Source organism: Platalea leucorodia, assembly GCF_965183815.1.
Source record: "Platalea leucorodia genome assembly, chromosome: 21".
Classification (NCBI taxonomy): domain Eukaryota; kingdom Metazoa; phylum Chordata; class Aves; order Pelecaniformes; family Threskiornithidae; genus Platalea; species Platalea leucorodia.
In genome coordinates this window covers 1,115,270-1,141,169 of record NC_138843.1, presented here as the reverse complement: position 1 = coordinate 1,141,169, position 25,900 = coordinate 1,115,270, and the positions used below count along the sequence as shown (strand labels likewise).

General features: G+C 68.1%; 1 protein-coding gene across 1 annotated transcript; it reads right to left on the bottom strand.

Moving 5' to 3' along the window:
- Window positions 1-832: 832 nt before the first annotated feature.
- On the bottom strand, window positions 833-25,583 carry ARID3A (AT-rich interaction domain 3A). Its single transcript, XM_082331232.1, has 9 exons — window positions 25,499-25,583; window positions 21,634-22,629; window positions 20,624-20,945; window positions 6,092-6,164; window positions 4,871-5,054; window positions 4,404-4,651; window positions 3,781-4,077; window positions 3,603-3,692; window positions 833-3,408 (listed from the first exon to the last, which is right to left on the bottom strand). Exons 2-9 carry the CDS (start codon window positions 22,056-22,058, stop codon window positions 3,182-3,184), a joined length of 1,866 nt encoding a protein of 621 aa, XP_082187358.1. The 5' UTR covers window positions 22,059-22,629; window positions 25,499-25,583; the 3' UTR covers window positions 833-3,181.
- Window positions 25,584-25,900: the final 317 nt, after the last annotated feature.

The window sequence follows — 25,900 nt, the reverse complement described above, 5'->3', positions numbered from 1 at the left end:
GAGCGCCGCCCTCCCTCCGCCCGACGGCGTGGCGCCGGCCAACCAAGAGCGGCGCCGCCGCGACCGCGCGGCTGCGCGGGGCGGGAGCCTCCACAGCGCCCGCAGGCGGCCGGAAGCTCAGCAGGGTCCGCCCCGGCCCGGCCCGGGATGGGCGACCCGGGGCACCCCGTGGGCACCCCATAGCCCCGCAGGCACCCCAGGGACACCCCGTATCTTTGTGGGCACCCCACAGCCCTACGGGCACGCCGTGGGGACCCCATGAGCACCCTATAGTCCTATAGGCACTCCATAGGGACCCCATAGCCCTACAGGCACTCCATAGGGACCCCATGGGCACCCTATAGTCCTATAGGCACTCCATAGGGACCCCATAGCCCTACAGGCCCTCCATAGGGACCCCATGAGCACCCCACAGCCCTGTGGGCACCCCGTGGGGACCCCATAGGGACCCCATGAGCACCCTATAGTCCTACAGGCCCTCCATAGGGACCCCATGAGCACCCCACAGCCCTGTGGGCACCCCGTGGGGACCCATAGACCCACGGACACCCCATAGCCCTATAGGGACCCCACGGACACCCCACGAGCACCCCACAGGTGCTGGAGAGGCTCCCCACAGCCCTGTGGGCACCCCTGGACACCCCCAGGGACAGAAACCCCAGACAACACAACTTTTTTTTTTTTTTTTAATATTTCATCAACTTTACAGGGTTACAATTGTCTTAAATATTCTGAAGTTTAAATACAATCTGTATAATAATGTTATTATAAAATGTAAACTTTCAGTGTTTTTATTTTATTTTATCTTTTTTTTTAATAATCAAAAGTTTCAATACCTGAATGTTTGCAAAACTGAAATATTTCACCGGGGGCCCGGGTGCGCCCAAGGCCGCCGCTCTCAGAGGTAGAATGTGGTTTTTATTCTTTTTCTTTTTTTTGTCTTTTGTGTTTTTTTTTCTTTTTCGTTTTTTACCTGAGTTAAGATATGCACGCTGGGTAAATGCATCTGCAGCTGTGTCCGTTCCTTTTTTCTTTCCAAACCCCAGAGAAACTGATTTAGGCTTTTTTTTTTTTTTTTTAAATCGATATGCAAAAAGAAAAATAAAGTGGAAGGTAATATGCTTTCAAAAAAAAAGGGGGGGGGAAGGAGGAGGGAGGAGGAAGGAGGGGAATAAAAATAATTAAAAAAAAAAAAAAACCAACCAACCCAAAACAGTGACTGTACAAATGCAAAAACTCGCTAAGAAAATCTAACACCCACCCTGGGCACGAGAACCCCCGGGATTTCTCCCTGCGGGGAGCTGGATCCCGACAGCAGCAGGAGCCGGACGGAGCCCCCGGACCCCACGGGACGGGGTCCACGAAGCCACCAAGGGGCATTTCCAGCTCTGGAGAGGGGGGAAAAAGGCTGGGGAAAAAAAAAAAGGCTGGAAAAACCCCAAATCCCCTGAGATCGCCGCTTCCCCAAGCAAAAAAAGGGAGGGGGGTGTCCCGCCAGCACGGGCCCCCCCGGCACCCGGGGAAGGGGGAAAAAACCCTGTGCTCGAGGTCGAAACCTGAGGAATTGATACCGAGTTGGGGGAGGGGGTGTTTCGGTATCGGGTCGCGATTGTGTCTCACGCAGATGTGGGTGAATGTTTCGGGGGGGCAAAAAAAAGTCTAAAAAATTGCAAAAAACTGAAACCTGGCCGGCTGGAGAGAGAACGATGCTTAAAATAAATCCTGGGGCTGGGGCTGCGGGACGCTCCGGAGGTCCCGAAGGATGCTCCATGTCCTTGGGGACGGCCGGAGCATCCCGCAGCCCCCCCGGCGCATCCCCATCATGGATAAGAGCTCCTGCATCCTGTAGCTAAACTGGATATTTTATGCCGGTCCCCTCCAGACCCCCCGCCGTACACCGCCCGGATCCTGCTCTCACCACGCTGCTGATTTCTGGAGGGAAATATGCCCAAACTGGCTTTGCACAGCAGCATTACGGGGAGGGGGAATAAAAGCACAGATTTGCTAACACAGCCTGGCTCCCGCTCCGCTTTCCCCCGCACCCGGTGGGGACGGTGGGTGGGATGCAGGGGGAGCGTCGGCCCCGCGGTAAAGCCCGGATTGCCACTGCGGTTCGGTGCCGGGCCCCTCCCCGGCGTTGGCTGGGGGCTTGGGGGGGCAACGGCTTTCAGCTCCATTTTCTCTGCTGAGAAAATAAAGCAAGAGCCTGAAAGCAGCGGGTTCCCAAGGATGCGCCGGCCAGGTGGGCTGGGCGGCGGGACAGGCAGCGGGACGGGCAGCGGGACGGGCAGCGTGTACCCCCCGGCATCCCCGAAGGCGGGCACAGACCCCCAGCCCCAGCCCCTGCGCAGAGACTGGGGAAACTGGAGGCTGGGGGTGCGGGCAGGCTGCCCGTGCCGGGGGCTGCCAGCTCTGCCCGCTGCCGGCACGGCCGCGCTGGGACGGGACCCCCCGGCCCCTACAACCCCCAAGGTCTCGGGGCGCCCGCGGGGGTCCCAGGGGAAGGAGCAGAGCTGGACCCGGCCACCGACAGCAACGAGAGGAGAGCAGAAAGGAGGTTACGCGGTTTCCAAGCTCCCGTTTCCCTGATGAACACTAATATATATCATTTGCATGTTAAAGTTCGATTCTTTTCTCTTCTTTTCTTTTTAGAGAATAAAATAGAAGCTATTTACAACAAAACAATCAAACAACAACCTCTTAAAATCCCATATAGTGAGTGTAGTTCTCAAAATAAAGGGGGAGGGAAAAGGATCTAAATGAATAAAATATCTCCCGATTTCCAATTTTTTTTTTTTATCTTTTTTTCCTTTAGAGAGTGCCGGGGGGTTTCACTAAAGCTCGCGTCGGCAGGCGTCCGTGCGTCTGTCTGGAGGTAACACGAATTAAAAAATAATAATAATAATAATAATAATAAATGTACAGTGCAAAGTGTGATGTGAGTGAGGTAAACGGTCCCGGACCGGCGCGGCGCAGCGGGATAGCCGGCAGCTCCGGCAAAACCCCCGGGCTAAAGCTTTTCTCCTCGCAAAGGAAAACCCAACCAACATGAGAACAAGGCCGGCCCTCGGCGAGACCCCGGCGAGACCCCGGCCCCCCGCGCCCCGACCACTGCCGGGCGAGGGCGAGCGCTGCCCCTGCCCCGGCCACCGGCGCCGGCGAGGGGAAGGGGCCGGGGGCGTTAAGGCGAAGCGTTGGTGGAGGTAGAGCTGGGGGGCACGGCCAGCCCGGCCGGGGCTGCAGGGGGGACGCTGCCACCGCCGCTCCCCACCCCGCTGCCGCCACCGCTGCCGCTGCTCCGGCTGCCGCCGCTGCCGCCATTGCCTTTGCTGTAGGCAGAGGAAGGGAGCGAGGAGGAGGAGGAGGAGGAGGAGGAGGAAGGGCCGGGCGTCTGGGCGAACAGCACACCTGGGGAGAGAGCGGGGGGCTGAGCCGGAGGGCGGCAGGGCCGTGCCAACGCTGCCTGCGCAGACCACGTCCGCAGCCAAAAACGGGGCGAACGCCAGCGGGAGCGAGGCCGGGTGGTTGCGGCGGCGGAGGCTGCTGGGGATGGCAGCGTCAGGCAGCCCCCGGGCCGTGCCGGCGGCAGGGGAGCCCCTCACCTGTGTAGACGATACCGTTGATCTCAACCGACATGCTGATGCTGTTGGTGCCGTTGCTGCTCAGGCCGGTGGCGGAGTCCTGGCGGTTCTCTGCCGGGGGAGAGCCGGGTTACGGACCCCGCCGGGACCAGGGGCCACGGCGACTCTGCCGGGGCGGGGGACCGGGGCCGGCACTGACCTGGCGAGCGGGTGCCCTGGCTGTTGATGCGGATGCTCATGGGCAGCTGGGCCGTCATGGCCAGGAGGTTCTGCTGCAGCGCCCGCTGCATCAGCCGCTGCTGCTCGTCTGTCACCAGCGCCATCTTCTTCTCCGGGGGCTCCCCCGACTCCAGCTTCTCCCGCAGCTGCTCCAGCGCCACGGCTTGGGCGGCCGCCGCCACCTGCACCGCGGCCGCCTGGGCTGCCACCACGGGGTGGCCGGCCAGCGAGACGGGGAGCCGGCTGGGCATGGAGATGGGGATGGGGGAGTCCTCCTCTGCAGGGGCAGAGCGGGCGGTCAGGGATGCAGGGGACAGGGACGGATGGGTGCCACCACCCCGGGGCATCCCCGGCCACGGCACGCCAGCTCGGGGCCCCTCGGTCCGCACCAGGGGCTGCCCAGCACCTCCTGCCCCTCCAAGGGGAGCCAGAGCTGGGTGACCAGAGTCAGGGTCCCCGAAACAAGCCCCAGTGCCCAGAGCCCAGGAGGGGACAGGATTGTGACCCCCCAGCCCGCTGCACCCAGCTCTGCCCCTTTCAGGGCTGTGTCCCCAGTGCCGGGAGGGGGCTCAGCCACAGCCTGGACCCTGCGGCAGCCATTACCTTTCTTGATCTTCTGGACGGGAGCGATGGACCCGCCATTGGTGGCGGAGGCCAGCCCCAGCGCCGGCACCGGCAGCTTGGGGGAGGAGAGGAGGCCGTGGGTGCCGCCAGGCGAGTAGGCGAAGAGGGAGCTGCCGAAGCCCTGCCGGCGGCCCTCCCGCCGGTTGCTGTCGATGGCTGCCTGCAGCTCGTTGGGGTTGCTCAGCCCTCGCTTCTCACATTCGTAGGGGTACAGGTACTTCATGTACCTGCCGGCGGAAAGGGATGGGGATGGGGACGTGGCGGCTGGGCACCCCCTGCCCGTGTGCCGCCCCCCCCGCCCCATGCCACCCCTTCCCTCTCCACCATCCCCGGGGCCGGGGTCCCCCCGCATCCCGTGCGGGACAGAGGGAGCGCGGGCAGCACCGACTCCGCTGGCGTTGCCCCCTCCCCAGCCCACCGCACCGCGCCGAGCCCCCGCCGCTCACTGGGTGCGCAGGGTGAAGGCAGCGCTGGTGATGGAGGTGGGCAGGTTCAGCCCCTTGGTGATCTCCCGCCACAGCTTCTTGTTGATCACCTCCACCAGGCCGCCCTTCTCCGTTACCAGCGTGTACAGCATGTACAGGTCCAGCACCTGCTTGGCCATGATGGGGATCCGGTTGACGGGGGTCCCTGGGGAGCGGGGGGAGGAGAGAGCGGGTCTGGGCTGCTGCTTTCTCACCCCCGGGGCAAAGGCGGGGGGAAGCCGGCGAGACCCCCCGCAAGGCAGCCTGGGGGCCAGGGGGCTCCTGCTTCTCCCTTCCCTTCCAGCATCCCCTTCTTTCCCCCGCGGGACCCCCGGCCTCGCTGCCACCTCGCTGAGCATCAGCCCCACGCACAAAGGAAACAGAAACTCGCAGTTTTCAGCCACAGCCCCCGAAACGGGGCCGAGCACCGTTTCTCAGGCTGAGGTCGGCGGCACCCGGCAACACGAGTTATTTATAACGGTGGCGGCGCTTTCCCAGCCGCGAGGGTCCCGCCGAGCCGGGGGCCGCACGTGCATGGGGGGGTCATCCCTCCAGTGACGGGGAAGGGGCTGCAGCACCTCCTCCCACCCGGGGGTCCCTGCCCTCCGGTGGGCAGAGGGGGCTCAGGGAGGACCCTGGCGGGACGTGGCCAGCTCCGGCAGTGCTGGGCCAGCGGCTCCCCGGCCCCCCCGCGCACGCACACGTGCTTCCCCCATCGCCCGCCTGACAAAAGGCTGAAGGCAGCGATGCGTCAGCATTTCCAGCGCTGTTTTCCACGCAGGAACCAGACCCTCGACCAGGCGAACGCTTCGCTTTCAGCCCTTTCCACCCCCTCGGCCCCCCGGCACCCACCCCCTGCCAGCCCGGGCAGAGCGAGAAGGCAGCGGGGGGCTTCGCCCTTTGCGATAACCCGGGGAAAGGACGGCGGCGGGAGGCAAAGCCGGGGGCGACGCGCCCAGGAGGGGCCGGACCCCGCGGGGAAGGGGCCGCAGGTCCCAGATGCGATGGGCGCGGGGAGCGGGGCCGGGCGAGGGGGGCCGCAGGCGCCAGTGCAGGATCCAGCCCAGCAGGTTTGACCTCGCTGTGCAGAGAGGTTAAAAATTAACCAGCGGCCCGGCCGGAGCTGTGACCTCAGGGTTGTAACGAGGGGCGAGGAAATGAGCCCCTGGCCCCAGGGAGGGGCGGGCGGGCGGGGGGGCTCACCTCGCTTCTGCATGAAGCTGAAGAGGTCGTCCAGGAACTCCTTCCTCCTGGGGTCGCCATCCAGCTCGTACAGCTGCGCAAGGAGAGCAGAAAAACGCTCAGAAAAACCCCTTACCTGTGCCCCCCGCTGCCCGGAGAGCCCCGACCCTCCCAAAGCAGCATCCCTGGGGCTTGTGCCCACCGCCTGCACCGTTCAGCTCGCCGTTCGGCTCAGGGGGGCCCCGGCATGGGGCCCCGGCATCCCGAGGGTCCCTGCGGCTGGGGGCTGACCTGCGCCCATGCCCTGGCAGAAGCCCCGGGACGGCGGTGCCATCCCCTGCCTGCTCCGCTCAGAGCTCAGCCCCGAAACACCGGTGCCGAAATCGCGGCGCTGCCTCACGCTTCACCCGCAGGCCGGAGCAGCTCCCGTGCTGCAGGCACCGCCATCGGCCCCCGGCTCCTCCCGGGAATGCCGATCCCGGTTATTTTTAGCATCCACCTTGTGCTCAGCACAGAGTGGAGCAACTCTTCGGTGTGATCCCTCCTCCGCACCTGCAGTGCCGGAGGGAGCCTGTGAGCTCCCGTGCCACTGTGCGAGCTCGTGTGCCGTGCTGCCAGCTCCTGCGCCATGGCGCAAGCTCGTGCCTGCCGCGGTGTGCTCAAGGGGTGTCCTTGGGGGTACAGCCCTGGCAAACGAGGGCTGTGACGAGGCGAGGAGGGTGCTGAGCTGGACCTGGTTGCAGGACGCCCTCCCGGCTGTGGCACACCACTGGCTGCCATGCTGCCCGGCAGAGCCTGCTCCCTTCTGCCCGGCAAGGCCGGCGCTGAGCACGGTCTGCCCCGGCGAGACTTCGCGCCCATCGGGCAGCGGCCGTGGGGCTGGCAGCCTCTCCTCCTGCAAAAGCATCTCCCGCTCAGGCTGCCACGCTGCTCGCGGCACAGCTGCCAGAGCAAACCCGGCAGGATGAACCGCACCGCGCTGCACTGCGCTGCGCAGCCAGGACATGTCTTTCTGAGCCGGGGCAGGCAGACCCAGGCAAGGCTTCTGGCACAGCCGCGCCTCGAGCACCCGGTTCTGCTGGGGCAGCTTTTGTTGAGACCCCACCCCACGCCCGACAGCCCGGCACATTCCTGCCTGATTTATGGCAGCAGGATCTGCTGGCCTGAGCGCCGCGGCACGCAGGCAGGCACGCCACGCCGGCTCTGCCTCTCCCTAGTGCTGGCAGCCGAAGCCCAGCACGGTTTCTGCCTGGAGGCAGTGGCTGGTGGATAACCCCCCCCAAGGAGGGGTGTCAGAGCAGGGGCTGCGCGGGCAGGAGCTGCCCAGACGCCACGGGGATGGATGCCGCAGCCCTCGCCCCGGCCCCGCTGCCCCCGGCCCCTTGGTGCCGAGCGGCTCCCGCTTTTCTCAATGATAACTTTGAACAACTGCCAGCAGAGCCGCAGCCGCGGCGGCCGGGAGGGGGCTATAAATATTACCACGTAACTCACCAGGCACGCACCGCGGGGCCGCCGACCACGCGGCGGCACATCAGCAAATTAACCGGGTCACTGATACACCCGCTCGTCCCGTGGGCATGCCCGGCACGGCACCCTGGTGGCACTGGGACCCGTGGGCGGCCGTTGCCCCGGCTGTGAGCGAGGGGTATGACCCCCCTCCTCCCGCTGCCCCCCAGGGAGGATCCGGATCCCGTGGGGCTGAACTCGCCCGCCGGTGCCGATCAAAGGGATCAATGGGGCCGCGCGATAAGAGGGGCAGGGCGCTGCAGGAAAGCCATAAACCCCCAGTTCCCCTGGAAACCTCGCAAGGCTCGCCCGGCCCCCAGCAAACCCCCTGGGAGGGGGCAGGAGCCGCCACCGCCGGCCCAGGCTCCCCAAAGCCCCTCTCCCGCCCCAGCGAGGGGTGCGCATGCAGGGGTGCCCGGAGGGACCGCAGCACAGGGGAGCGGAGCGGTGACCCCCGGCAGGGCAGGGACAGGACGCGGCGCAGCGGGCACCGCCGCGGTTTTTCAGGCTGAGCCGCGCAGACTGCTCCCGACCGGCCGAGGGATGTTGGGCCAGCGCCAATCCAGCCTCCCCCGTTTCCTCGAGCGGCTCTGAAAGCCGCACGCAGAGAAAGGGCTTCCCCGGCGCCCGCCGCCACGGCACGATCCTGCAGGGTGCTGAGCCCCGCTCCGCTCACGGGGCTGCACTCGAGCCTGCGGCTCCACCGCCCCGGGCACCTCTGGCACCCACCATGGCTCACCCCAAGCCTAACCCCCCCGCCCCGTTAACCCCGCTAATGGGGCGACAGCCCCGCCTGCGCAGCAGGAGCTGGGGCAGAGGCTGCAGCCTCCCGGCACCGGCGATGCCCCAGAGGTGCTGCACCACAGCATCGCAGGGACCCCCAGCATCGCGGGGACCCCCAGCACCGTGGGAACCCCCAGCCCACGGAGCGGCACCAGCGCCGCTGCGCGTCCCGCGTGTCAGATACAGGCGCAGCAGGCGGTGTGCCGGGCGGCCGGGGCGCGCTCAGCCCGGCCAGGGGATTAAACCCGGGGAGAGAGAAGTGCCATGGCGCAGCGGAGGGGAGCAGGGGCTGGAAAACCATCGCCCTCCTGCTCGGGAAAAAGGAAAATGTGAAAAACCAGAAGTGCTGGCAGCATGGAGCCATGCCCCCGGCGCTGGCAGGGTTTTGCCCATCCCCAGGGAGAGCTGGCAGCGGCGTTGGCCTCGGTCCCCGTGCCATCCCCAGGGCCTGGGGTCCTGAATCGCAGCGGGGCACGGGCACGACCGGCCAGCACCAAACACGGAGCCGTCCCGGCGCAGCGCCCAGCACAGCACGAGGGGATCACGAGCAACCTATTAACCTGCAGAGCTCTAAAAATCGATTAGCCGTTTATGAAAACATCGGTTCATTCAATTTTTATAAAGCCAGCTCTTAAATAAAGCTGCTCTCCCCCAGCTGCAGGTGGGAGCTGCGGCCGCGTTTGGGAAGGGATGAACGCGCCAGTTCGTTTACTGCTGTGACCCCCCCGGCTGTGAGCCCCCCCGGGCTCAGTCCCAAGGGGAACGGATGCGTTTAAGAGGATGAAAGAAAATTAACCATCAGCTGAGGAAAGCGTGCGCCGGCCAGGCCGCGGGGATTAGCGTCCTTCCACGCGCCCCCCACCGCCCGCTGGCCCCGGTGGTCCCATGCTGAACTCCGCCGGCTGTGGCCACTCTCCCCCTGCAGCCGGGACAAAGGCACGGGGGGCTACCAGGGCCAGCGAGCTGAGGGAGCCCCGTTCCCGCCCGGCGCCCTCGAGGCCCTGCCGGCACACCCAGCCGCGGCTGACGGGCAAAGGACATTTCGCAAGCTGCCGCTTGTGGTTACTGGCGAGATTTCGACAGCTCCGCTGCGCTCAGCTGCTGCTCGCCAGCCACCGCCACCCCGGAGCGGGAAGAGGGGCTCAGCCGGGCCAGGGCTCCCCCGGCTGCACCCCCAGGAGTCCCCCTGGACCCTCGTCTGGCTCTGCCGACACCAGCAGAACCGCCCGGCGCGAGGGCAGCTTCCCAGGGAGGTCGGCCAGCAGCGCCGCGAGGCAAGGACGTGCTCTGCTGTGGTCAGGACGTGCCCTGCCTGCACCGTGGCGGGCGCTGCGTGACCGAGCAGCATCCGCCGAGCTGCCCCCGTCCCCCCTCGCCCCCCGGGCACAGGCAGAGACGTGGAAGAGGGCAGAGACGAGCGACTTCCAGCAGCCCCTCGCAGGATTTCCTTGCATTGACAGCATCCCGCGTTCGCGGGGACACCTCGCTGGCAGCCTGCGGCGCTCCCGTGCTGGCGAGGACGCAGCCGAGGAGCCGTGCACCCCGCAAACACCAAAAAGGCAGCGTGGGCATCGTAGGAAAGCTTAGATATTGGGTCTCAAAATAAAAATTGAGGAACAGAAACATGTTCTTGTTTCAGCAGCATGCGAAACTGAACACACAGCCGGGCTCGGCACGGACCGGCTGCCGCTGGCACCACCAGACTGAAATCAGCAGGTGCTGATCCCCGGCTGGTGCCGATCCCCGGCTGGTGCCGACGGCCTGCCCGCCACGCTCGAGCACGGCTTCTGCTCGGCACAAAGCACGGTTCCTCGCTGGGGAAGCGTGGGCGGAGGTGGTGAGGCTCAGTGCAAAGGTAACGCCGGCCGCCGGGCAGCGAGCTGCAGGGAGAGGCTGCCCTGCCGCCGCTGACTCAATAGATTTACATTTCATAATTAGGGAGGCCGCAGGGAGGTGGAAACGACTTAATCTGTAACGCAGCTGCCCCGAGAATATCCTCTTACCGTGGGGAGGCCGCCCGGCCGCGCCGCCCCACTGACGGGTCCCCACGCCGAGAGCGCGGTGCCAGGGGATGCTGTGGCACAGCCGACCCCAGCCCGGCCAGGGGGACAGGAGATGCCCCCCACCTCCCCAAGAGCCCCCCAAGCTGGGGGATCCGGTCCCGTGCAGCCAGTGCTCCCAGTGCTCACCCAGCACAGGGCAAATGCCCGGCGCCACCGGCACGGCTGGCTCTGTGCCGCAGTGCCAAACCCGCCTCGCCGCCGGTGCAGCCCCCGTCAGCTCCAGCCCTCCGTCCTTGCGGCCGGCTGAGGACGAGGTGCCAGATGGCCATTGCCAGCAGATATATAACTAAGTGGAGGAGGAATTAGGAAGGCGGTGGGTGGGTGGGCGGTGCTGACCCCGCACCCCAGCGCCCCGGCAGGATGCCGGCCCGGCGTTTGGTGTGGATGACCGGATTAACGTTTCAAACCAGATTACAGGAAAATCCCAACCCGTTGGCTTTCAAAGGGCTGGCGGGGAGGCGGCCCCTCGGCAATGCCAGGAATGCAGGAGAGAGCCCTCGGCACGGGAGCAGTGCGTGCCGGGGGTCCGCCGGGAGGCACCGCGATAACACCCCCTCCGGAGCAGCCCCCCGCCCTACTGACGGCCCCCCCGAGCTGCGGGCAAGGAGCACAATTAAAGCAGGGAGGGGAAGCGCCATTTAACGAGGCTCCAAGAGCACAGCCCCGGTAATGCTGGGGCTTATGCCAGAGCCAGGCGAGTCTCCCCGTCGGCAGGAGCCCCCACCAGCAGCCACAGGAACCCCCCAACCAGAGAGCAGGGGTGTGCGGGGCTGGGTCTGCAGAGGAGTCCGTGTCCCAGCCTCCTGAGCCAGCGTCCCGCGTCCGAGTCAAAAACAACCCCCCCCCCAGCTTGGTTCCGGGTTTTCAAGCCTCAGGGAATAATTTTCAAGTTTCTTTTCCATTGCCAGGAAGTCTCGACACTCTCAGCTTTCCTCCCTTCTCTTCGAAACCGGTTTGGGACGTGCACGCCGTGAGCTGGGGGGGGACAGACCCCCCAGGGCCACAGCAGCAGGGCCGGGGGGCTGGTGACTCCTCCAGCAGGGCCACCGCCTTGCAGGGGCTGAAAAGGCCTGAATTTCTGTATTTGGGGAAAAAATACAACAAAGGCAGGCGCAGGGGAGAGCCCACCCCGGTGAGGCGCCCGCGGCAGGTAGCAGGGCGAGCGTCCTCCCTGATTGATTCCAGCCGGCGGCGTGCGGGGAGGGGGCTCCTTCTCCCTCTCTTTCTTTTCTTCCTTCCTTCCTCCGAGCCGCCCCCGGGGACGCGTCCCTTTGTCCCGCTGACAGCCGAGGGGCGATGCCGGGAGGGGGAGAGAGACCGTGCACGCTAACGAGTTATTTAACGAAGAATAAACACGCGGGTGGTGTTTCCCGTCCTGCTCCCGGCCGGCGCACGCAGCCCCCCGGCACACCGAAGCCAGGACCTGCGCTCGGGGGCGGGGGGGGCACTTATTCAGAAAAAGAAAGTTATTTGTAAAAACTGGAGGGAAGGGCTGGCGAGGAGCCCCAAAATGAAGTGTTTCGGGTGACGGTGGTGAGGTGGTTTCCCATAAGATGGTGGCTGAGTCAGGGCTGGGGGTGCCCGAGGCCACGCAGCCCCTTCCCCGGGCAGCGCCGTCGCGGTGAGCGGGGGCAGTGCCAGCGTGGCCCCCCGGGCGCGGGGGCGTTGGGTTTGCCGGGCAGATTCCTCCCGGCAAAGGGAGATATTGGCCCTGGCACAGATCCCGCCGCAGATAAAGCACTCAGCTTAGGGACAGGTCACCTCTCGCCGTCCCCATCCCTAATCCCCTGCAAGCCCCCCCAGCGCACGCCCTCTCCTCGGGAAGGGGCTGCCAGGGGGCTGGGGCGTGCGCCCCCTCCCCCAAACCCCAGGGGCGGCCCCCCACCACCTCGCTTGCCAGCTCCAAGGCCGGCTGAGAGCGGGATGGTGCTGCCGGGAGCCTCGGGACGAGGCCGGCTCCTGCCGCCAAGGGCCGAGTCCGCTGACCGGCCCGGCGGGATTCCTGCCACCGGAGTGCTGCCGGGGCCGCCCGGGGCGGGGGGCCACTTCTGCGGGGGGAACCGGGGAGGGGGCCGAGGAGCGCTGGGCCCTCGCCGCCGCGCTTCCCGTCGGCACTATTGTTCCCGCTGGTTCCCAGCATTGTCCCCTCCGCGGGCCGGCACCGCCCGGACTGGGACACGGCCCCACCGCAGGTGCCTCTCCACACCGGTGCCCCCTCCTCGGGCCAGGGGCTGCAGGACCCGGTGGGCGGCAGATCCATCGGCGCTCCTGCGGCACAGGGACAAACCCAGTCCCAATCCCCAGCCATCGCCCCAAAGGGCTGAGGGTCCTGAGACCACCTGGGCTTCCACCAGCACCTGCAAACCCCCCGAGTGATACTGCAGCCGCATCCTGGCCGTGGTCCCGTGGGAGCCACCCCACCAGACGCAGGGCAGGGGACAGGGACCAGCAGGAGCCCACAGCACCGCGGGCAGCGTCCCATCCCAAACCGAGCCCCCCGACGGGACGGGGTCCCACGCAGCCCCCATGCCCGGCCCCGCCGCCTCCCCGGCCAGGCTGCCGGGAGCAGCCATACGGGCGACCCAGGGGGACGCGGGACGGTGTCAGCGCTAACATGGCGGGTGTCACCGCGCCGCGGAGGGGGACGTTGAATGGGCGAATTAGTCACCGTTTAACCTCCCTGACCCCCCATTGTCCGTGCGCCGTCGGCCGCCCTCCCCACCACGCCGCGGGGCCGCTCCTGCCCGGCCAGCCGGCAGCCACCGGGATTCTCCGTGTGGATCCACATCCAAACACTGGAGCCATCCCGGCGCAGCACGCTGCTGGGCCCAGAGCAACGCTGGCTCCCAGGACGGCTGCGCCGTTGCTGTTTTTCCCCTTCCTGCAGAGGAGGAAGCGAATCCTGCTGCAACTGCATTTCAAACGACGGTTTCAGAGGGACCTGCTGGGCGGCAGCTTGCCCGGCTCCGGCTAAAACAAAAACCGGTTCAGTGTCTGAACGCTGACGCGTGGCACAGGCTGCCGAGAGGTCACCGCCGAGGGGCCGGGGGAGGCGGATGGGAGTCAGCCGGGCAGCGGCGGCTCTCCCGGCCCTCACCGCGTGCGTGCCGGTGCATGCCCTTGACACATGCTCGCTATCGCACCGGACCTTGTGCAAATATTAATTCAGTGGAGTCAGGCAGTGTTGAGAAAGCTCGTCCCAGGGAGCAACACCCAGGGCCCGGCTCTCATGCTGCTGGTGCAGCTCCCCGCCACCAGCCGGGCGGACCCCGGGTGGGCGGCCGAGCCGGAGCCACACAGCACGGACCCGGGGAAACCACGGCCAGAGCAGCAAAGCTTTTCCCAATGAAAAAGTGGTGCAAACCTTTGGGGCACCTGGCGAGCCCCCGCCTCGGGCCGTCCCTCCCCGTGTGCCCCCAGACCTCCCCGTGGTGACACCCAATGGGGCTGGCAGGTCGAGACCCCCGGGCGAGGACCCGGCCTGGGTGCAGGGGCAGCTGCGCGGGCAGAAGCAGCAGCTCCGTTGGCCCTTGCAGGCGAGCTGGGGTTTAAATTCCACCATATGTAAATGATCGCCTTAGAAAGGGGATCGCTGTAAGCCAGAGCAGATGAGTCACCCGGGGCTTCCACCACCCGGCTGGGGATTTGTCTAATTGCAAATCTGTTCCTGAAATGCGAGGTCCCGCACCTCCGTCTGCCCATGGGACGGCCGCTCCGCCGACCCCGCCAGCGGTCCCTGCCGCGGCGGGGGTCCCGCCAGCCCCGCGTGCCCCGGCCCTGCCCGTGGGAGCTGGAAGGGGTCCAGCAGCCGCAGATGGTTTTGACAGGCAGCCAGCTGCAGGCCATCAGCCCTGGGAACCACCACCGCCGAGCTGCTCTGCCAGCACCGAAACCTCGCTGCTTCCTTGCACCACTGGTGACCCACGGTGGGGAGGGGGACAGCAGGGGACACTGCCGCAGCACCAGAGCAATGCTGGCTCCGGCAAAGCTGCTGTCCCACCGCAGCACCGGAGCGGGCGGCAGCCCGAGGCGGCACACCGCAGGTATTCGAGACTCCGAAAGCAGGCGCTGCTGCCTGAGCCGGGGTCTCCACGGTGGCCACGGGCAGAGGGGTGCTCGGGGGGGACAAGGAAGCCCTTTCCTGAAGGGCCACTATCACCGGTGACAGGGTCACCCCCTCCCCGCCGTACACATGGGGAGCGGGAACCGGCGCGCCTGCCCCTGCCCGGGGAGCAGAGCCCTGGCGCGGGGTGGATTACCACCAGCTCCGTCCAGAGCGGGGACCCAGGCACCGGCCGATCAAGTGACTGACTGGAAGCGTCGGGGAGCGGGTCAGGAGCCGAGCCGGGAGCTGTGCCCCGACCCCCCATCCGGTGCCCCGGCAGGCTCAGAACCCGGGGAGCGGCCGCGCGGGCAGAGCAGGCAGGTGCGCTGTCAGGGACGTGCCCAGGGGAGAGCGGGGAGCTCCCCCCGTCCCCGAACCGCCCCTTGCCCCGGCCCCCGATTGCGGCACGTCCGGCTGGGCCCCAGGACCGGCTGCCATTGCTCCTGCGGTTTGGGCCAGAAATAGGGTGATGGAGCAACGCCGTGCCCTTGCCCAACCACTCCACTGCCGGGCGGCTGTTTGCTTTGCTGACAAAGGACCTGCTCTTGTCTCTGCTCTTTTTTTTTTTTTCTTTTAAATAAACCTTCATTCCTGTTAGTTCAGCTGTGCTGGAGCTGGGAGGCGGCCGCCTCCTCTGCAGCCCTTGAATCAGCCCGGGGACTGGGGCCCTGGGGGACACGGGGCGCTCAGGGGGACGCCAGCGGCGATGCCCAGGCTGGGGGGAGCCAGCCCAGCTCCCGAGCCGAGGGGTGCCGGGGGGACAGTCCACCCAGGAGCAAGCCAAATCAGCCAGGCAAAGGCGCTAGCCGGGCACCCGGGGCAGGAGGGACACATCTCCCATCCCCACCTCGTTAATTATCCCGGGTCTCACTGGGACAAACGGCCTGACGCAGTCCCTGGACGCTGGGCCTGGCACCCGCAGGCTGTGCGGGCACCCAGGCGTCGGGCTGGGGGAGGCACTCGGCAGCTAAGCTGCTCTCGCCGAGGAGAAGTCCCTGACCCCCAGCCAGGGGTCCGGCAGGATTACGGCTCTGGGAATGCTCCCTGAGCGCTGTGAGCCGATTACCGGGCTGGATCCCTGGCCAGGAACACCCTTCGGCGAGCTGGACAACGGCACGGGGCGAGACAGGCGATGGCTGTGCCGGGGTCGCGGGGGAGGACGCAGCCCTTCTCCCGGCACGGGTCCACCTGCGACTGAACCGCGGCCCCCGGCACCCCGTCCCACTCTGGTCCCCTCCTCGCCCCCGTTATCTGCCGCCAGCCTGGCCAGGCGCCGCAATCGCCTCCTCCCGGCGCAGAAGGGCCGGGCTGGGGGCCCCAGGGCGCTCCCCTTTATCTGTGCCCCTGCCACGCCGCGGCACCAGCCGGAGCAAAACTGCCTTTGGGGTGGGGGGACGGCGACCCCCGGCCGGGCGATGACGCTCGGGTGCCCCTTTCCCTGCGCAGGGGCCCCCTCGCCCTCCCCGGGGGCGGCTCATCCGCTCGGCTGGCTAATGCAATAAAGCTCTAATCAATATTTTAAAGAAAGTAAATGGACCCTCCCACCATTGTTAAGAGGCTGTGGGGCCCTCGCTCCCGACCCTGCTCCCCCAGCCAGCTTTGGGCTTCTTAAATAAAAATAATCCACGGGAGAAAGGGGTTCAGGGCCCCGCACCAGGGGCTCTGCCACCCGTGGGGGCAGAGGGGATCCCCCATGCCTTAACCAGAGCCCGGAGCTTCTGCGTGGGGCTCTGAGCCCCGGGGGTCCGGAGGAGAAATGGGCTTTTCCTCAGCCCCTCCCGCAGTTCCCCTAGGAAAATCCCAGCTTCGTCTTCCCAGGAGCTGCTGCGGCCCCGCCACGTGTGCAGCCCCGGATGGTCCCCAGGCCGGGGAGCGGGCAGGGCACGGGGTCCGGTTTTGCCCCTGCCGTGCCCAGCGTGCCGCCCGCCGAGGTTGCAGAGTTGCTTTCGGTTTATTTTTTTTTTTCCCCCTAACCGTTGCACTTTGAAATGCCGTATCTCAAGATAAAGGCTGAGGTTTTCGCCCCCCACGTGCCACTGGCATGGTTCAGACGTCCCCATCTGGGACAGTTTAAGAAACCTCCCACCCCCCCAAAGCACCGGCACCCCACCGCCGGCACAGCCGCCCCCCAGCACCACGCCAGCTTCTTAAAGCCTCCAACGCTTCCTGCGAATGGAAGCCGAGACGGGGGGTTAAACATCGGCCTGGGGCACCCCAAACAGGGCACCCCAAACGGGGCCCAGGGGCTGCTGCAGCCATGGGGAGCGGAGGGCGCACCGGGGGTCCGGCCCCCCCATGCCGCCGGCCGCCCTCCTGCGGGACGCGGTGACGGGGTGACTGGGTACAGGCGCCCGGGGGGAGCGCAGGCAGCTGCTGCCTGTTGCAGGCAGCACAGGAAACTCCAAAAGGGGCAGAGGCAGGAAACTCCGGCCCCGTGGGCTGCCGATGCGCCCAGGGCTCACGCTCCCGGTATTAGTAGGGCGCAGTAATAGCAGTTAACGAAACAGAAAGGTCAGGAGGGGGGTTCTCCGTGGGGCAGCAGCAGAGCCCCCCCGCTCACCCGCTGGGGCATGGACATCAAAGCAGGTTTTTCCCCGGCAGCCCCATGCCGACGGCAGCAGCTCGCCGGCCAGGCATTACGCAGCAGTTTGTGGCGGCATGCAGCAGCACCGGATTTTTGGCAGGGGTTGGCTGAGCCGCTCATGCTCCAGCGGCTCGTCAAAGCCCAGCTCTCACTGCAAGCATTGCCCTCCGGAGCGGCGGCATGATGGCAAACGCCCATGGTGCAAGCCCCAGCACCTGGCCATGGTGCCCTGAGGGGCGGGTGCCAGGGCTCACCCCCCATGGCACAGCCCTCCGTGGCCGCCCACGGCCAGCTGAGACCCCCACGGCCGAGCCCAGCTCCAGGCTGGCAGGCCAGACACGCCAGCATCGCCCCGGCCCCCCGGGGACCTGTCGTGCCTTTTGGGGTGAGGCTAGAGACAATCCCAAACAGGAGCAAACAGGCCCTGGCCTGGCCGCGCAGCCCGGCATGGCAGCACCGTGGGGCAACGTGCCAACATCCCACTGGACCCCTCGGCCCCCATGATGCCGCCAGTGAGGCTACAACAGGCACAAGATCAAAACGAAAGCAAGCCTGCCCTCGCTGCCGGCCAGCGTGGGAGGATGACATGATGGCCATTCCCCACGGGGAGCCTCCTCCCGCTCCAAAAATGCCCCTTTGCCCCCCAAGGAGCCATCACGCCCTCGGCAGCCGCTGCCCCCTGAACCCCCCGCCGCGCCGGGGGCTCCTTTGTTCTGCTGCCTGCGCGGGCAGCGCCCCAGGTCAGCTGCCGAGCTGACCTCTGCCTGCGCAGTAGCCGTCCCCGGGGATGGGGAGGTGCCACGCGCCAGCTCCCTAACCTCCATAACTCTTCCTCACGCCCTCCCCTTCCTCCCCCTTGAACTGGGCCCCCTCCTCCTCCTCCCTGACCCCCCACGGCTCAACGCAGCCAAGCCTCAGTTTGCAGGAATCTGTCCCACATGGGTCAATAAAACCTCGCGGTGGAGGACAGGGACAGCCGCCTGGCAGGCACGGGGCACCTGGGGTTTTGGTGTGGAGATGGGTGCAGGGACTCGGATGATGGCAGTGCCCGGCAAGGACCGCGTCCCCGAGCACAGGGCCAGGGAGGCCGGGGGGCCGAGGCCAGGCTGTTCACCGGCACATACAGCGCTGAAGCCAAACCGCAGCCGCAGGGAGACCTGCAGAGTCCTGGCGGTGGTGGGGGCCAGACCACCAGCCCTGAGCTGCCTGGGGGGAACCCGAGCCTGCTTGGAGGCAGGGAGAAAGAAATCGGAGTCACCCGCCTCCCCAGACTGAGCCCATGCAGCTGCAGCTCGGCCCCAGGAGGTGCCGGGGGGGCCCGGTTCAGCCGACGCGTGCAGGAGGCCACACACTCCCCGCAAGCTTGTGGGAGAGCAGAGGTGCTCCCAGCCTGAGGAGCAAATTTGCAAAAAAAGAGGAACCCCAAAATAGCCCCTTCCTCGAGCAGCGTTCCCCCACTCCAGCGGGAAGGCCCAGTGCTGGCACGGCCGTGCTTGCGGCACCATGCCCCCATGGGCTCTCCCGCGCGGGGGGATGCGGCCGCGGTGCACCAGCACCCTGGTGCTGCCGGGGTTTCCCCTAACGCGCCTCTTCCCCGGCGAAGGGGCGGCAGCAGTGGGAGCAGGGGCAGGGAAGGGGTAAAGCATCCCCTGCCAAGCAGCGCCGGGGCCACGGCGGCCGCCCCACGCCGACGCTCGCTGTTTACATTCCTGCTGCTCCTTCCCAGGCCGCGCCGGCCCGGCTGCGCCAGCTGGGCTGGAGCTGGAGCGCTCGGCGGCACGCGCTGGAGGGCGGCCAGGAGGAGCTCCCAGCCAGCGCCGCGCCGAGCAAACCCCTGGCCCGGGTCCAGCGGCCGCGATCCAAGCACCGGCACGCTGGCGGGCTGACGGGCCGGGGAAAGCCTCTCCCGGTCGGACGCTTCGCCTCCTCTCCTCTGCCCACGGCACAGTGGTGGCAGCCGCTTTCCTCCCCCCTCCGGCTGCTTCCACGATTAACTGCCGTGCAGGGCTCTCCCTGCCCACCCCGGGAAGCTTTCCGCTGGGAAGCGAAAGCGGGGGAGCGCAGTGGCTCAGCCCGGTTCACCGGCACAGCTTAGGGGGAAGAGGTGGGGAGGGGGCAGAGGATGCGCTGGGACTCGGGCTGGCGGCCCCAAGCGCTGCAGCGGGGGACTTAACGGAGAGTACGGCACAGTCCATGGCACGTCTACAGACCACTGTGGCAGCGTGGCACAGGTCCTGCAGGCACTGCCAGCCACCCAGCCCCAGATTTTCCTGTTGGATCCCGAGGGCTGGGAGTGATTACCAGACCCCCGGAGCTGGCGCACAGGTCCAGTACAGCATCAAGCCAGTGACAAACAGGAAGATCACAGCTGCGGTATCAAAAAAGCCTTTTCACAGATACGAGATCACGTCCCCGGCCTCTCGCTCCCCGATGGCAGGAAGCACAAAAGAGAGAAACCACAAGAAGAAGAGGCAGCGTGGGTGCAGCGGCACGAGGGACCCGCGGGGCAGAAGCATCCCTCCTTCCCCGCAGCCGGGCAGGATCACGCCAGGGACGGCGGCCGCACGCTCCACGTTCACTTGTGCTTCCTCCACCAGCCCCATGATGAGGCTGCCCGCATCCAGATGTGCCGGCAGATCCCGGCAGCCCCTTCCCCCTTTTGGGGAAGGGGCAGGGGCCGTCGCATCCCTCCCGAAAGGCCACCGTGCCCTGGCTGCTCCATCTGGGTCCCATCTGCTGCTGTTGGCTCCCGTCCCTTCCCCCAGCCCGAAACTCAGATGTATTTAAACATACACATCAAAGGCACCGGGCAGCCCCCGGGGAGCCCCAGCTCGCAGCACATTTCCTTCTATTAGCCAAAAGCGGGGCGCAGCGAGCTCCAGCGCCGGGAGAGAGCGGGAGCATGCCTGCCTCCTGCCAGCCCGGCTCAGCCGGTGCAGGGAAGGCGGCGGAGGGGGCAGCCGGGGTGCTTTCTCCCTGGTTTCACTTTTCAATGGCATTTTGGCAGTGGCAGGGGGGCAGAGCATCCACACGGCCGGAGCCGTCCCACCTGGCATCACCTCTGCGGTGATGGTGATGGGGAGGAAGCCAGGTCCCCACCAAAAATGGCTTAGGGAGGGTGGAGAAGAGGAAAACAGAGTCCCTTCAGATCCGCAAGTTTGGGGTGGTTTTTTCCATCATTTTCAGCAAGAATCCTCCCAGGACCCTGCGGCAAACCCCATCACGCCGTCCGCCTGCACTGGGGCCAGGCCACGGTGCCAACTGAGACGCAGGATCCCACCGGAGCCACCGACCAATGTGACGGGGAGGGGCCGAGGCTGAGCCCAAGCACTAAAACCCTGGAGAAATCCCACACTTTCATAGCGGCAACAACGCAGCTCGATCGGAGAAGAACGTTGCCGGAGGCGGCACTGCCAGAGGCGTCTCACCGCGGCTCGCAGGGACGCACAGCAGAGCTGAGGAGCGGGGGGGGACGGGCGCGGGGGGACACGCGCGTCTCGGCAGGCACCTACTTGCTTGAACTGCTCCTCGTAGGTCCAGTCGCCGTGGTCGGGCGCCGGCGGCGGGGGCTGCGCGTGGCCCAGTCCGGAGGGGAGCCGCTCCTGCCCGCCCGGCAGCCGCTGTGGCTCGCCCCGGTAGTGCTGGGGCGCCGGGGGCTTGCGGAGCAGCAGGGATCCCGCGCCCGCCCGCACCGCCTCTGCCGAGCTGAGCCCTTCCTCTCCCATGTCTTCCTCCTCCTCATAGTCTTCCTCTTCTTCCTCCTCCTCCTCTTCCTCTTCCTCCTCCTCTTCGCCCAGGTCCTCTTCAAAGTCATCTTCATCCCACTTGCCCTTCCTAGAGCAGGGAGCAGAGGAGAGATTTGGTCCCACGCTAGGCAGGGGGCTGGGTCCCCAAAGCCAATCCCTCTCCCCCGCCTGCCCGCCCACCCCACGGGCGCCCCACAGCCGTGGGGCTGGGACCACCCGCCCGGCACACGGGGAACCCAGCAAAGCCCCGGCAGACCCCGTCGGCGGGTGGCAGCCCCGTGGGGGACTGCCGGCCGCCGGCATCCCAAGACAGAAGCTCCGGCAGCAAGCGGAGCTCTGCCAGATGGCTCCCAGCCTGTTCCCTGCCCCGGCGAGGACGCGGGCTGGGAGGAGGCAGCTGCGAGGGCCCTGCATAATTTAAAGCCAGAGCAGGATCCTCTGTCGCGGCCCCATGTGGCTCCCTGGGCAGAGATGAAAGGTTGCCCCACACCAGCCCGGCATGAGGAATCACGGCTGCCGAGCCGAGCTGCCGCTCTCAGCACCTCCTGCTCCGGGACATCCCGATGGCGCTAACCCCCCTCCCTGCCCCGAGCTACACAAACCCGGCCGCCCGGCACAGCACAGGCGGCCCCCGGCAGCCTCCACCGCCGCTCCCCTGCCCCAAAGGGAAGCCCGTGTCCCCAGCCGGCCATGCCAAAGCCCACTGGGGCCAGACCGCGTCCCTGCCCCTCCCCCGAACCCCTAAGAGCTGCTAGCCTGCGCTAGCGTATACTCACAGATCCTCCTCATCCTCCTCGGAGCCCATCTCCTGGTGGTACCCGCCATCCTCCTCCTCCTCCTCCTCGCCGCGCTCCTCCTCCTCTTCCTCGGAGGCCTGGCTCTCATCCGACAGCCCCGGGCTGGACGAGTGACTGAGGCCAGCGGCTGCTGCCCGCATGGCAGCCAGGGCGGCCATCTGCGCCCGTTGGATGTGGGCGCTCTCGGGCTCTGCTCCTTCCTCCGAGGGTGCCAGGGCCGGATCCTGGCTGCGGCCCCGGGCCGGGGTGCTGGCAGGGGTCTGCCCCGGGGCCGGCGGGGGCTGCGCGGGGGGTGGCGTGGAGCGCTGCTGCTGCTGCTGCTCCTGCTGCCGCGCTTCCAGCGCCTGCTGCAGCCGCGCACGCTGCTGCCGCTGCAAGTTCTCCATCACCGCCTGCAGCTTCATGGCTCTGCCGGCGGGCGGCGGGTCCCCGGGGGAGCGGGGGGCGATGCACCCAGGGGGCAATGCCCGGGAGGCGCGGGGGGCAGCGCCCGGCAGGCTGCCGCGCTCCAGCGGGGCTGGAGGCCAAGGCTGGGCAGCGCTGGAGCGGGCAGCCCTGCCAGGGGGCTGCCGGGGGCGAGGGCAGCGGAGCGTCCGCAGCACCGTCAGGCTGTCAGGGCAGGAATCGCTGCCGGGTCAGGGCAGAAGGATGTGCCCCCTGACCCCCCTCAGCCTTGCTCCGACGTCTCCTTCGCTCGAGGGCTCCGACAGGATCTGCAGGCACGGGACCACTCAGGATCAGGGCCACTCGGGATCAGGGTGCTGCCGCTGTCGGCCGAGCGCGCCCCAGGCAGGCACCGAAACCTTCGCAGGCTCAACAGGCAGCAGCGGCAGCCCGGCACATCGTCCCCTCCCTCGCCGACCGGGCACTTTCCGGGGGGACGGCAGCTTCGGGGTCAACACGGCGTCCCTCTGCTCGGGGCCAGGCGTCTCTAGTCCTCGGCCGGCTCGGCTTCCGGCAGGCGTCGGCGCAAACCTGCTGGGAGAAGCGGAGGAGAGGGTCAGCGGAGCTGCCGGCAGGAGCTGGCGAGCAGGAAGGAGTTAAAGACAGCGCAGGAGCCTCATTAATCTCGAGCTAATGAGATAGGGAGGCCGGGCCCTGCTGCTGGAGGGGGAAGGGGCCTGCCGGACCCGATAGCCCTGCCTGGCCCTGCAGGCAGCGGATACCAGGATAGCAGGGCCCGCAGATAACAGACCCACAGGGAGGGCGCTGGGAGAGCCGCCCGCCGCGTCCCCCACGGGGGACAGGGCACGTCCCCACCCGGGGACACCAGGGACATGCTGCACGAGAGCGAGGGGAGCAAGGGAGCTTGGCTGCTGTGATGGCAGGAGCAGGCAGAAGCAGGCAGCTGCCAGGGCACGAGCGGCACCGGGGTCCGCACGGCGCGGCAGAGGGGCCCCTCGCCCGGCAGGGTCCCAAAGCGCGGGGGGATCCGCCTGTCCCCGGGGCTCCAGGGCAGCTTCCCGTGGGATGGGCAGGCAGAGCCTCGCTCCTTGAAACCTCGGCAAACAGGCTGCTGCCGGCCGCCCCCGCGCGCCTCCCCTTCCCCGGGGGCTGTGGGTCCTCCGGGGCGACGTGGGGCTGCGCGCGGCTCATCCCTGCTTCACCCAGCCGGCACGTTATGGCCAGGCCCCGCGACACCCCCAGCACCCCGGCCTGGAGACCCCCGCAGCACCAAGCCCCAGTGCAACCAGCAGCTGGCCCCAGCTGCCGGACAGACAGAGCTCCACCGGCAACAACTTTGGCACAACCTTGCTGCGCCCAAGGCAGGGAGGGAGCTTGCTGCGCTGCTGCCGTGGTAGTGCCACGTACGGGCATTGACTCAGCCGGGCAATCACCCCGTTTCTGCTGCCGGGGGGCCGGTGGAGCGCGTGCAGCCCGGGACCCTCGCAGGGACTGACCCGGGGCGGGACCCGGGGCCGGCTGGGGACGCTCCCCGGGGACACGGGCAGCCCCCGCGGCGGGGGCAGGACAGCTGGCGGCACGCGGGAGCTGGCAGCTACGGCATGATCCCGCAAATTCTGGAAAGGGGAACCTGTTTCCAGCGCGGGCCGGTGCCGCTGCCGATTGGGCGGCCAGGTCGGAGCCGCTTCCCCCGCGCCTCGCTGCGGCGGCGGCCGCATCCGCTCGCAGCCCTGCCGCGCTCTTGCTCGCGAACGTGCTGCCGCTGCGGCCGGCCCGGGGTGCCGGCTGCGCCTCAGCCGCTGCTGCCGCCTCCGAGGGGAGCCGGCCCCGGGGCAGCAGGACCTGGTCGGCCACTCGGGCGCTGCCCAGCCTCTGCCCGTGCCTCAGTTCCCCCTCCTCTACCCCAGCCACCTCCATCTTGCCCATGCTGAGGGGAGGCGTTGGGGCAGGGACCCTCCCCTCTCTGCACAGGCAGGGCTGCCCGCATGGGGCTGCCCCGGCGCAGCGGCCACTCACCGGCTGCGGCCACGCTCCCCGCCACGCAGCCATCCTGTGCTGCGTCTGAACTCTATCCCCTGCGCCTGCAAGAGCCACGAGCAAAACCAGAGCGAGACTCGTCCCAGGCACGTGCTCCTCCGGCCGCACTCCGCTGTGGCTCTGCCTTGCCACGAGTTGCCAAATTACTCAGTGCCAGCCCCGGCGGTGCCGAGAGCTGGGAGCAGAGCTGCCTCCTCGAGCTCCCTGGGCCGTGGCCGTGCCGGGGCCACGCTGCCGCGGCCCTGTGGGGAAGCAAAGCCCAAGCGCAGCTGAAGCCTGCCGGCGTGGCGAAGCCGGAGCCAGGGGACTGTCCCTTCGCAGAGAGGCCCCGGCCCGGTGGCCGCGGTGACCTTGAGCCGTGCCCCTTTGTCCCTCCCGGCTACATGGGGCCGCGGGGTCTCGGTGCCTCCCCGCCGTGCGGGCGGTGCCGTGGGGCGCGCGGGGGATTTGGGGCGGCGGTGGCGGCACCCGCATCCCGCGGGGCAGGTGCTCGAGAGCGACAGCGGCTACGCCGCGCTAAAAATAAGCGGCGGTGGGTGGGGGTGTGACGGACGGGGCCTTTGTGCCACCAACACCGGGCCCGGCCGTGGCTGGACACCCTCACCCGCTGCCCCCGGACCCCGCGGCCTGGGAGGGGGCTCCGAGGGCAGCACCGAGACCGAAGCGAGGAGGAGGAGGAGGACGGGGAGCCCGGGCCCAGCTGGTGCCCGTCCCCGGCGATGGACGGGGCTGGGGGGCGGCGGGAGGGACCCCGGGGCGGGTAGGGGGCTCGTCCCCGGGGCAGAGCCCGGCCCCACTCCCGGTGGCACGTGGCAGCGGCTACGCCTCGCTCGGGGCCGGTGGCCCCCGGCTGGACCCGGCAACGGGGGGGGCCCGGCCCCGCGAACCGGGAGGGAACGGCCGCCCCCGGCACGGAGGGACGGGCCCGGACTGGACCGGCGGCTCCCACCCAGCCCAGCGCGGAGGAGCCCGGCCCCGGCCCCCGCCTCCGGCCGGAGCCCCGGGAGGCCGCGGGCCCTGGGCTGCCCCGGCCGGGGGCAGAGGGCGGCGGCGGCAGCGTCCCGTCCCCGCGCTGGGGGCCGCCGGGCGGGGCGGGGCGCGGGGGGCTCTAACCGGCCGGGCCGGTAACGCCCGCAGGGGACGGAGGCTCCGGGCGGCCGGGAGCGGCCGCGGGCGGGGGGGAAGCGGCCAGTAACCGGGCGCGGGGGGAGGGAGCGCCCCGGTCCCGCCCAGCAACCGGTCGCGGGGGTCCCAGCCCGCCCCAGGGGACGCGGCCGATGCCCGGCCTCGGTCCCGGTCCCACCCAGCCCCCAAGTGCGGGGGGAGACCCCGACCCCCGGTACCGGCCGCGGGGTGCGTGTGTGGGGTCCCGATGCCGGTGCGGCGGCGCGTCCCCGCTTACCCGGTAGAGGCCGTGCGCCGCGAAGCCACATAGCAGCCGCGGCCGCCCGGGGCTCGGGCTGCGGCGGGGCCGGGGTGCGCTCGGTGCCCGCACGACGGCTGCTCTCCCGGCGGGCGGGCGGCAGGGCCCGGCGCCGCCCCGCCCCTTCTCCCCATTGGCTCGCCGCGTCTGCCCCTCCCCCCTCCGCCCCGCCCCGCGTTCTCATTGGTCCGTCGCGCCCGCCGAGCCCCGCCTCGCCTTCCTATTGGCCCGTCGCCGTCGCCGCATGCAAATACCGAGCGCGGCGGGGCCGCGGGGCCGGCCGGGAGCGCAGCCGCAGCGCCGCCCAGCGGCCGGGCGGGGGAGCGCCACTGTGCGGGGCGCGGCCCCTTTAAGAGGGGCACCTCCGGTGCCGCGGGGCTC